Raw genomic sequence first — 12,022 nt, forward strand, 5'->3', positions numbered from 1 at the left:
CAGCCTGCCGAGATGGGTCTTTCCACTCCAGGCGGACTCTGCTTCACTGACCAGGAGCGGTTCTGGGCTTGCTCACTGCCCGGACGGGCTGGTGTGACAACCACCAACAGAAACGGTGTCACCAGTCTGTGTCCTTTTCCTGCCCTGGCTCTAATGACGCTCTGTTGCAGTGTGGCCCTCCTCCCTTTACTGCTCTGCTGTCCCCGGTGCCATGCACCAGATACGCCTTTCCCCCCCACAGCCGCCTGACCTTTGCACTGTGTCACATAGGAGTCGTCACAAACGAAGCTGCTCTGCACACTCATTCTGGAGCCCAGGGGGCATGAGATTCCCTCTCTCCTAGGAAGACCTCCAGGAGTGAGTGGCTGGGTTCATGTGTCTAGGAACCGCTGGGCTCTCTTTCAGAGCATGTGTATCGTCTTCTACTGATATTCCCACCAGCAGCGACCGGGAGCTCTCTGCTCAGCCTAACCCTTTAAATACTAGCTCTGCCTCCCATCTTCACGGAATATGGGCACCGCTGCCCCCCTCCCCCACAAACACGCAATAAGGAATAAAGTTTCTACTTTATTGTCTTGTAGACAATACACTTGTCTTGTAGACAAGCCCTAGCCTTGTTTTCCACCCAAGTGGCTTTCTCATGTCACGTGACAGCCTTCTCTGAATGGGCAGAAAACACGAACATAACTTGTGTCCCATGTGTATGCTCCCAGGATGACCTCAGTGAGGAGGGGCTCATGACCCATCCTGTGGCCACCAGTCAGCTCTCTCCCCAGCCAGCCCTATCAAAGTGACCATGGTGGTAGGGACAGAGGAAACGTGTGGGCTCAATATCACAAATGTCCTCCCACCAGAGCCTCCTGGCTGCGGCCACTGCCGACTGCCCAGTTTGCCAGAGACCAGCACTGAGCCCCCAGTACGCCCTGCCCTCTGGGTGGTGAGTGCCCCCTGGCGGCAGGCTGATTAAAAGGGACCACTTCCACCGCAGACGGGGCAGCTTTTAGTTCCCACTGAAATAGTCACTTATTCTGGACTCATGGCTCCTTCCCCACATACAATGCTTCTGCCAAAACTCCTGTCTATGGACTCAGGGAATACCTTACCCAGCATCACGATACTCCGATACTCTACATAGCAATGCTTCTGGAAAAAATCAAGAGTGACAATGGGCCCCTGTTCGTGGAATTCACTGGTCTCACCCTGCCCCTCACTGTCCACAAGCAGGCAGCCTGACAGAGTGGTGCAGTGACCTCTTGAAGATCCAGTGAGTCTGGATCCAGGAGACCCCTTGGGGCATCTCAGTATCACCATGCCCTGTGCTCAGGGTCATTGGGAAATGACAACAGCCCACCCAGGCAGGACAGCTGACGGCCCAGACCCTTCAGCATGGAGCCCTGAGTCCCCAGATCAGAACCACGGCAGCTGAGCTGCTCGCTGGAGGCAAAGGGGCAACAGAGCGAGTGGTAGGAGAGGCAGTTACAGACACGAGGGCTGTGGTCGGCACAGAGATTTCCTTGTTCTGTTAGGAATGCAGCCATGTGTGTGTACCTATAAAATACCGTTGATTCTTCACTCTCCCATTCCTCATCACAGAACATCAGCAGTGCTGACTTTACACCTCGGGCTTGCAGTGACAAGACACCATGGAGAAGCACGAACATCATGGAGGACTCGCCATCCCCCTGTGGGGGTCAGCTCGTCCCAGTGGCTCGCAGCACAGTGATCTCACATCAGCAGAAGCAAGCCCCTTCGCTGTCTTTACTCAGAGACGAGGCTGGGTCAGAGTTGGGCTCAGGGCCCAGCTAACAGGGTACACCATGATGGGTGCTTTGTGTGGCAGGTTGGCCAGGCTGTGGGGCCAGTGGTCAGCCCCTCGTCTGGACGCTGTGGGGAAGGTGTGTCCAGATGTGGTCAACTCCACAAGCTGGGGCTTCAGGAAAGCAGGCTCCTTGCAGCATGGGCCTTGATGGCCGGGTGGCTGGTGCCAGCGGTCACATGCCTAGGGAACAAGCAAGGTTTCCTGGGAAAGACCTTCTGCCTCCAGATAGCATCTTGATCCCCAACCTCTCTCAGCCTGTCAGTGCCAAGGTCTTTGGCTTCCAGCCTCCGTGATCATCACAGGACCCAGGCCCTCAGATGAGCATTAACCCAGGCCCTGAGGTGCGTAAATGCACCTCTCTCTATTCGCTCTGCTTCTCTGTGGAACTCTGATTGAACAAACCAATAATGAAGAAAGGCTTTTGTAATCAACAGAAGACATCATTCCCATCTTTGTTCGGTCGCTCAGTCGTGTCCGACTCTTTGTGACCCCATGGACTGCAGCATGCCAGGCTTTATTCACCATCTTCTGGAGCTTGCTCAAACTCATGTCCATTGAGTCAGTGATGCTATCCAACCATCTCATCCTCTGTCGCCCCCTTCTCCTCCTGGCTTCTATCTTTCCCAGAATTAGGATCTTTTCCAATTAGTCAGCTCTTCGCCTCATGTGGCCAAAATATTGGAGCTTCAGCTTCAGCATCAGTCCTTCCAGTGAATATTCAGAGTTGATTTCCTTTAGGATTGACTGGTTTAATCTCCTTGCAGTCCAAGAGACTCTCAAGAGTCTTCTCCAGCACTATAGTTCGAAAACATCAATTCTTCGGCGCTCACCCTTCTTTATGGTCCAACTCTCACCCCCATACATGACTACTGGAAAAACCATAGCTTTAACTAGACAGACCTTTGTCAGCAAATAAATGTCTCTGCTTTTTAATACGCTGTCTAGGTTGGTCATAGCTTTTCTTCCAAGGAGCAAGCGTCTTTTAATTTCATGGCTGAAATCACCAAGTGCAGTGATTCTGGAGCCCAAGAAAGTAAGTCTGTCAGTGTTTCTATTGTCTCCCCATCTATTTGCCATGAAGTGATGGGACTGGATGGCATGATCTTAGTTTTCTGAATGTTGAGTTTTAAGCCAGCTTTTTCACTTTTTCCCATCTTAGCATTAAACAGAAATTTCCGGGACTTGTCTAAGGTGATAAAAAGCAAAGACATTAGAAGACAGTGGATGCAGCCAGAAACGCAGCCGCAACTGCTAGTCTTACAAAGAGACCATGAAGTGATAACATTTTCTTTAAATTGACCCATCAGTTCTCCTTGAGATATGGTTGGAAAGAGAGTGAATCCTCTAAAAAGATGAATGTGCTTCATTCCCATGCCACAGGCGAACATGTCTTGTAATTTATTAAGATGTGGCCCGGAAGGAAATACAGAGCCCGTAACAGTCAAGCCTGCCCCCAGAGTGACCTCGCCCTGGAGGGAAGTGCAGGTCTGCAGCTCCTGTCCTGTCCCAAGGTGGGGATGCTGCCCCTGCCTCCACACAGCTGCCCACACGATGGCGTGTGTGACAAGATGGGAAGGCACTGCACTTCCTGAGGGCCACCTGCTGGCCTGGCCTCCTGTGGGCACTACCTTTGGTTTATGGGCTGTGCCCAAGTCTTTCTCTCGAACTGATTCCATCAGCTGAGACTCCCTGGGCATGAAGGACTGGAAAAAAGTCTCCCACGTCTGATGAGGACACAGTGGTCTCAGAAGACAGCACTAGTGCTGGGCTGGAATTCTGTACCAGATAATTCTAGCTGAGGTTGGATCTCTTGGGCACATGGCCTACGGCCACTCGGATGTACTTGGACATCCACCTTTTGTACCATCAGCCAGCTCTCCTGGCTGCCCTGGATGTTCAGGTGTCAAATCTCCGCCATCCTGATTAGTTACAGTAACATTTGCCCTCCTGGGAAACTTCAGTTCAGTTCAATTCAGCCGCTCAGTCGTGTCCAACTCTTTGTGACCCCATGAATCGCAGCACGCCAGGCCTCCCTGTCCATCACCAACTCCCAGAGTTCACCCAGACGCATGTCCATCCAGTCAGTGATGCCATCCAGCCATCTCATCCTCTGTTGTCCCCTTCTCCTCCTGCCCCCAATCCCTCCCAGCATCAGAGTCTTTTCCAATGAGTCAACTCTTCGCATGAGGTAGCCAAAGTATTGGAGTTTCAGCTTTAGCAGCATTCCTTCCAAAGAAATCCCAGGGCTGATCTCCTTCAGAATGGACTGGTTGGATCTCCTTGCAGTCCAAGGGACTCTCAAGAGTCTTCTCCAACACCACACTTCAAAAGCATCAATTCTTCAGCGCTCAGCTTTTTTCACCGTCCAACTCTCACATCCATACATGACCACTGGAAAAACCATAGCCTTGACTAGACGGAGTCACAAATTCTTTTCCATTTGTAGAGTTTATTGCTATTCTGAAAATGAATTTGGGGGACTTCTCTTGTGGTCCAGTGGTTGAGAATCTGCCTGCCAATCCAAGGGACACAGGTTCGATCCCTGGCCTGGGAGGATCCCACATGCCCGGGGGCAATTAAGCCCATTTGCCACAACTACTGAAGCCCAAACACCTAGAAGCCCGTGCTCTGCAATAAGAGAAGTCACCACAACGAGAAGCTTGAGCACCACAATGGAGAGTAGCTCCCACTCACTGCAACTAGAGAAAGCCTGAAGCAACAAAGGCCTAGCACAGCCAAAAAAAAAAAAAAAAAAACTTCAACACTCTAAAAAAATGAATTTTGATTTAATGTTTTGCAGCAAAATCCTAACTTCTGACTGAAATAGTTTTCTTGGGTGTCATCCATCCTTCAGGCTAAATGTCAGGTGTGAAACTAAGACCTTAAAAACCCCTTTACACCCGTGTTTCTTGGTGGACACAGGAAATGGAGCCTCCAGTGTGGAGATGAACAAGTACCGTTTCACAAACAGAATGCCAACTGGCCCAGGTTCATTTCAAGTAGGCAGCATCTCTTGGTTTGGCAACATTAGGTGTCCTTTTTCTGAAACTGCAAAATCAAATCCCCTTTTAATCTTTCCTCAGGAGCCTCAGGAATAGAAGCTGTGCATCTATATCTAACCTGCAATTCTTATGGGATCTGGACTTCAGGGAACTGTCAGATACCTAATAATGGTTCCTAATACTTTCGTCCAAATACCTATGCTAAGCATGTATGTAAGGAGATCAAGCCAGTCAGTTCTAAAGGAAATCAACCCTGAATATTTATTGGAAGGACCAATGCTGAAGCTGAAGCTCCAGTACTTAGGCCACCTGATGTGAAGAGCGGACTCATGGGAAAAGACCCTGATGTTGGGAAAGATGGAAGGCAAGAGAAGGGGACGACAGAGGATGAGATGGTTCAATGGCATCACTGGCCCAATGGACATGAATCTGAGCAAACTCTGGGAGATAGCGAAGGACAGGGAGGCCTGGTGTGCTGCAGTCCATGGGGTCGCAAAGAGCCAGACATGACTGAGTGACGAACAACAAAGCACGAATGAGCACTTCCTCCTTCCAAACCCCATGGTGGCAGGTGCCATGCTGCTACCTCATTGATGCAGGAATCAAGCAGGGGAAGCCCCTGGAGCCCCTACAGAGGCAGTGATGTGAGCCTCCACCCCTTTCACACACATCCATTCATCTGGGCCCTCCTTCTCCAAATGCTAGCTCCACTCACTGTGTAGTAGTTTTGGCTCCTGCCCTCCACCCCATACCCTGATGCCCTGGGCGCCCAGCAGAAGCTGACCAACAGGCCCAAGGAGAGGGCATGGGCACTGGCTGAGCACCAAGGCCTGGCCTTACTCCTGGGGGTTACCAGATGCCTGGCCTCGGCCCCCAGGTGCGCATCACACCCTGAAAGCTCACCAGCACCACACCGAGCTGAGGCCCAGAAGTTGGTGGATTGAGGCTCAGCCCAGGACAAGGGCCAGGGGCCTCAGAGGGAGACCTGGAGGTTGGCCAGGCCCTCCTGGGAGAGTGCAGAGGAGAAGATCCCAGGCTGCCTCTGAGCTCTCCACAGACCAGAGGGGCCTGTCCTGTCCTACTCAGGGTCTGCAACCTACCCATGTCACCGGGGGAGGAACGCTCTGATGGCACATTCTCTCCAATAGTAAGTTGCCTGTAAAGCCTCACTGTTCTGACAGCGGGGATGTGTGCTTTCAGGATGGGCTCACTGTCTGCCTGAGGACCACTCACCTGCCTCACGCCAGCCCGCCTCTTCCCACCAGCAGTCTAGCTGTAGGGAGCCAAAGTGAAGGGCTGGGGTCATGAGGCCTCCAGAGGCCTGGGGCAGTCAGCAAAGGGCCCTCCGCCCGCTAGGGCACCAACTCCAGCACCGCAGCAGGCAGGACTGCCCAGCATGCATGTTCCAGGGAGGACGCAGGTCTCCATGGCCCGTGGGGGCCAGATGACCGCCAGACTCCTCAGAGACTCATTCGTGGGGTGGACAGGGTTCCTGAAGCCCTTGAGAATGTGCCTCCTGGGCTGTGTGCTCAGTGAGTTTCCTGCGTAATTGAGCCCCACTGGGGATGCAGCACTGATCGAGAGCAGGGTGTGGGCCTGTCCTCCCCGCAGAGGTCAGTGTGATGTTGGGGCCTGCAGGGGATGCCAGTCCTGGTGAGGTCAGACCCAGTCCACGCTCCCACTGGGTATGATGTCTGCAGGATGTCCTGCTGGTGGGGCTGGCAGGGCTAGGGGCACTGGAACAGAAAGCCAGGGCCTGTCTTGAAACTGAAAACACTTTGGCAACAACCGATACACTGGTTATAGAGCCGACAAAACCCTCCTCCTAGTCCACATCTTAGAAACAGCCCGGGCAGCGGCTTGCTTGGCGCATGGATGCCCAATGGGGGAAATAAATTCACAAACTAGTGGTTCTTCACTTTAGGAAAAGGTGCCTGGTTGTTTAAGAGCTTCAACTTTGGGGCTTCCCTGGTGGCTCAGTGGCAAAGAATCTGCCTGCCAATGCAGGATACTCATGTTCCATCTCTGGTCTGGGAAGACTCCACACATCAAGAGCAACTAAGCCTGTGTGCACAACTATGGAGCCTGTGCTCTAGAGCCAGGAAATCGCAACTACTGAGCACACGTGCCACAAGTACTGAAGCCTGAATACCCTGGAGCCTGGGCTGTGCCGCAAGAGAAGCCACTGCAATGAGAAGCCTGCACACCACAACTAGAGAGAAGCCCCCATTCACTGCAACTAGAGAAAAGCCCATGCAGCAACGAAGACCCAGCACAGCCAAAAATAAAAAATCTTTTTTAAAAAAAGTCCAGGGACAATTCCTTAAAAAAAAAAAGAAAAAAAGCCCCATCTTCAAGATTTCTTCAGATTGTACATTCCTGAGTTTTCATTAAACATGTCATTGTATCCCTCCCATCATGTGTGGTGTATTTGGTCGCTCAGTTTTGTTCAACTCTTTGAGACCTCATGGACTGTAGCCTGCCAGGCTCCTCTGTCCATGGGGATACTCTAGGCAAGAATACTAGAGTGGGTTGCCATGCCCTCCTCCAGGGGATCTTCCCAACCTAGGGATCGAACCCAGGTCTCCCGCTTTGCAGGCGGATTCTTTACCATCTGAGCCACCAGGGAAGCCGAAGAAAGAGTGGCTAGCCTATCCCTTAGAGGATCTTCCCGACCCAGGAATCGAACCTGGGTCTCCGACATTGCAGGAGGATTCTTTACCAGCTGAGTTACCAGGGAAGCCCCCCTCACATCATATATACACACAATTTTAATCTGGGGCTGTGGTTAATAAAGGACAGTTCGCCTGCAAACTGGTCACCATGAGGTCCCTACAGTAAGCAGGCTCGCCTGCTCTGCCCTGGTCATTGGCCCAACCACGGAACCACATGAAGTCGTTCAGTCGTGTCCGACTCTTTGTGACCCCATGGACTACAACCTACCAGGCTCCTCTGTCCATGGGATTATATAGGCAAGAATATTGGAATGGGTTGCCATTTCCTTCTCCAGAGGATCTTCTGACCCAGGGATGGAACCCTGGTCTCCCACATTGCAGGCAGAAGCTTTAACGTCTGAGCCACCAGGGAAGCCACTGGCCTCCATCAGCCCAAACCCACCCCCAAAGGCTTAGCCCACGGAGGCACACCTTCTGTGTGGTTTTGGTCAGATGGTTCACTCTCATGGGACCCCTTCTGGCTGTACTTGAGTCATGTACAACCAGAAGGCAGATGCCCCAGGCTCACAGTCCCCTCTTCTGGGCTGACCTCAGGACCTCCTGCCAGCAGTTACCCTGGACTTCTTGCCCTCCAAGTCCTGCACGAGCCAAAAACATCAGCAGTCACGGTCTCATGGGGAGGGGAGGCTACCACAAGTCAGTGGACTAGGGCCGGACAGCCTGGAGACCAGAGTCCTCAGCCTGGCCCCACAGCCAGTGCTCTGTGATCCTAGGCAAGTGCCTCAGCATCTCTGAACCTAGGAGGGTCATCAAGAATGAACAGTTTAATGTGAAGATCTTGGGAAGTTCTTTCCAGTTCCCAGACTCTATTACTCTGTGAAAAGGAAATACCAGGGGAAATACCAAGGAAATACCCCTCACCGACCAGGGGAAAGTTAACTTTATTCCAGCCCATAAAGTAAAGAATTTTCTACAAGTCATGCGGGGGGAACTTTACAGGCAGTTTTTCCAACTCTCTTCAATCAACAAACATCACCAGATGCCCACTATGCATGAGGTACCTCCAGGGTCAGTCAGGGCTCTGAGGGTTCTGAAGTAAGTTTTAAATCAGGACTTAGCACAAAATAGCAACCAACCCCCACACATGCTGACCCTCCTGTGTGCTGGGCCTGCCGACCAGCTGCGTGTCCTGTTCCATCTAAAAATACATTGGTCCAAATCCACTAAGCTGGTCTCGTGACTCCTGAGGGTCGTTTCAAACATGGGTCACCAGAGGGACCCTCAGCATGCTGGGGCCACGGACAGTGCTGGCCGGAGCCAGCAGTCAACCTTGGAGTGGATGCAGGGGAGGGGGGCGCGTGAGCGTCCCTGGTCAGGTCTGAACCCCATGCTCCTCCCACCTGGGGCCTCCTGGCGGCTCTTGGGCTGCCTCCGCTGGCTAGTTTCTTTGGCCTTTGCTCAGCTGAGGCTGCCAGGAGGCCTCCTCTGACTGACAGGCGCTCTGCTCCCCGTTCTCACCACCCTCTGGGGTCCAGGCAGACAGCCTCACCATCTGGATCGGGTGTTGCCCCCAAAGGACCAGAGAGCATGCTGTCACTTGATGGGCATGCTCAAATCACAGCTGGTTTCATACTGAAAGATCTGAAAACATCCACAGGGACCTCCCTGGTGGTCCAGCGGATAAGACTCCACACTCCAAATGCAGGGGGCCCGGGATCCATCCCTGATCAGGGAACTAGATCCCTCCCACATGCCACAGTGGAGATCGAAGATCCTGAGTGCCGCAACTAAGATCCCTCAAAGCCATAAATGTGTGAATGAAGTGAAAATCGCTCAGTCATGTCCAACTCTTTGCAACCCCATGGATTGTATAGTCCATGGAATCCTCCAGGCCAGAATACTGGAGTGGGTAGCCTTTCCCTTCTCCAGGGGAGAGAGTGTTCTGTCCATGGGCAGAGCATGTGTTCTGTCCAAAGGGTAGCCTTTCCCCTCTCCCAGGAGAGAACCCAGGTCTCCCATATTGCAGGCGGATTCTTTCCCAGCTGAGCCATAAGGAAGCCCCTAAAGTGAAAGCTCATTCAGTTGTATCCCACTCTTTGTGACCCCATGGACTGCAGCCTGCCAGGCTCCTCTGTCCAAGGAATTCTCTAGGCCAGAATATTGGATTGGGTAGCCGTTCTCTTCTCCAGGGGAATCTTTCCAACCCAGGGACTGAATTCAGGTCTCCCGCATTGCAGGAGAATTCTTTACCATCTGAGCCACAAGGGCAGCATAAATATGTGAATAAGTATTTTTAAAAAGCGTGCACCAAAGAGAGAAAAAAAAAAAAAAAAACACCCCAGGCTGTAGCAGAGCCAAGAGCATGAGAAAAAGCCACCTGGACAGCAAGGCCAATAAAGGGAGTGACCCCTGCTGGGGATTGGGCCCAACATCCAGCACAGCCTGGGCAGCACAGTGGTCTGACCACTGGACACGTCTCACTTGCCCTGAAAGACCAAAAGTGAAGAAAGGTAAAATGGTTCATCAACGATTTTTTTTATACAGATCCCATGCTGAAATGACAACATTTTTGGATATTGGGTCAAGTAGATTACACCATTAAAATGAATTTCACTTTTTATCTTATTTTTAACTTTCCACAATGTGGCTACAGGAAGACTGCAAATTACATGTGTGGTCTGAATTATAGTTCCATCTGTGGCACTGACATAGAAATCTGGACTCCCGTCTTGGCTCAGCTGACCACTAGCTGATGGTGACTGAAGCCAGCTCCCCAGACTCAGTTTCTTTCTGAAATAAGCCCACTTCCCTTACTGCTGGGGAAGAGCTGAGGGCCAGCCACACCTACGAGGAGGCCGGCGCCCTCCCCTGGCCTGTGCCCCGCGCTGCCCTAGTGTGCGCTGCCCATGGACAGAACACTGAGGGGAGGATGGCAACTGTTCACATGCGCGAGAGGTCTGTGGACGTGTCATTAGACGTCCTGACACCTGGCAGTCAGTGTCTAATCCCAACAAAGCGAGTAGTTCACCGCGACTTTCCCGCAGAAGGAACTGAAGCGTCTTGAGGAGGGGGTGTTTTTTTTTTTTTTTTTTTTTTGATGTACAGGAGCACGCTGGGCTTGGATAGCGCTCCCCAAATGGTGTCTGATACCAAAGAAGTAGGACCACCCACTTGGCACTTACCTTCTCATTTTTCCTCTCATCTGGTCTGCCTCCCACGCTGGTGGGGCTGGATGCGGTCAGGCCACCGGCGGGGCCCCCTCCGGCCTCCCCGTTGAGGTTGGCGGCGCTGACGTTGGGAGGGGTAACGGCTGAGGCTGCCGAAGCGAGCGGGATGGCCGGCCGGGGGCACTGTGTCACTGGCTGGGGGCTGTGCTGCGGGGACCCCAAGGCGGGGGGCCTGAGGCCGGCGGGCAGGCGAGATGGGGAGTTCTGAGTGCGCAGGGGCGACACCGTGGCGGTCGGCCGGCTCTGGACCTGGGCCGGGTGGGCAGCTAGGAGAGAGGGGTGGAGAGGGTGGGGGAAGGTCATTCTGCAGCCGGCAATCCCTCCTGCCCACCCACCTCTGCCGACCTCCTCGCCTTGGCCCTTCCCAGGTTCCTACAGTCTGAACTGCAGTTGTCTGCCGGTGATGAACCAGCATACTCTGGTTTTACAAACATCCTGTTCAACCCTTCTAGACTTGAAGCCCCTAGTGAAATGAAATGTTTCCTGCTTTAAGCTCTACCAGTAAACAGCCTTTTCCAAATGCACATTTCTGAGCCCAGGTGAAACAAAGCCAGCTATTTGGAAGCCATCAGCTGCTTCCTCTCCTGTAAGCATTGAGGAGCTGGGGGGATGTGAGAGGCGGCCACACCGTTACATTCACCTTCTTTGACAGTGAACAAGGAATTAGTCTGTGAACAATAAAGAAAGCAGGATTGGCCCCAGATAGCTATGTGCATATGAAAGAAATTATTTCAGCAAGCCTGGACGCTTGAATTTTCCCATACATAGAGGATCACTAAATCTCTTCATGTGAGAGATATAGTTTTCTCTTAATAAACCATAATATTTTAATATTTAGATTACCTGCCTCTCCCTGCAAACTTGTATGTAGCCTGCCTCCTCCCCTACCTCCTCAAAGCACTCTTGGGGTCACCTGAGATGCTGTCTCCTGGGCTCGAGGTCCTAACATTCCTATTGAATAAAACCTAACTCTCAGCTTTTAGGTTGTGCGTATTTTTTTTAGTGGACACTGTGGAGGAGCCTGGAAGAAGCCTGGGGAGGCCCTGGGTTACCAGGCACCACTGAATGTGAGGGGATCTCTGGACAGTGTGGCTGGGCGGTCTCCACCTGGAACTGGAAGTTACGGCCCAGCCCCTGGCTCCCATACCCAGTGGTCGAGCTGGCCAAGCACCAGCCACGATCACCGATGAAGGCTCACCGTCCACCTCCCTACCCCAGTGTAAGCTCTGCGTGGTGGGACCTTCACGTTTCATTCACTAACATGTTCCAAACAGCTGGAATGGTGCCTGGCAGATAGTA

The 12,022-nt window shown here is 52.4% G+C and overlaps 1 protein-coding gene across 1 annotated transcript in view; it reads right to left on the minus strand.

Moving 5' to 3' along the window:
• Positions 1-12,022, minus strand: part of SH3RF3 (SH3 domain containing ring finger 3) — a 159,388-nt gene that overhangs the window by 16,807 nt on the left and 130,559 nt on the right. The window contains exon 8 of the mRNA XM_055540234.1: positions 10,679-10,989. Coding sequence (XP_055396209.1) covers positions 10,679-10,989 — 311 coding nt within the window. The remainder of the gene's footprint in view (positions 1-10,678; positions 10,990-12,022) is intronic.

This window comes from Bubalus kerabau, chromosome 11, assembly GCF_029407905.1.
Source record: "Bubalus kerabau isolate K-KA32 ecotype Philippines breed swamp buffalo chromosome 11, PCC_UOA_SB_1v2, whole genome shotgun sequence".
Classification (NCBI taxonomy): Eukaryota; Metazoa; Chordata; class Mammalia; order Artiodactyla; family Bovidae; genus Bubalus; species Bubalus kerabau.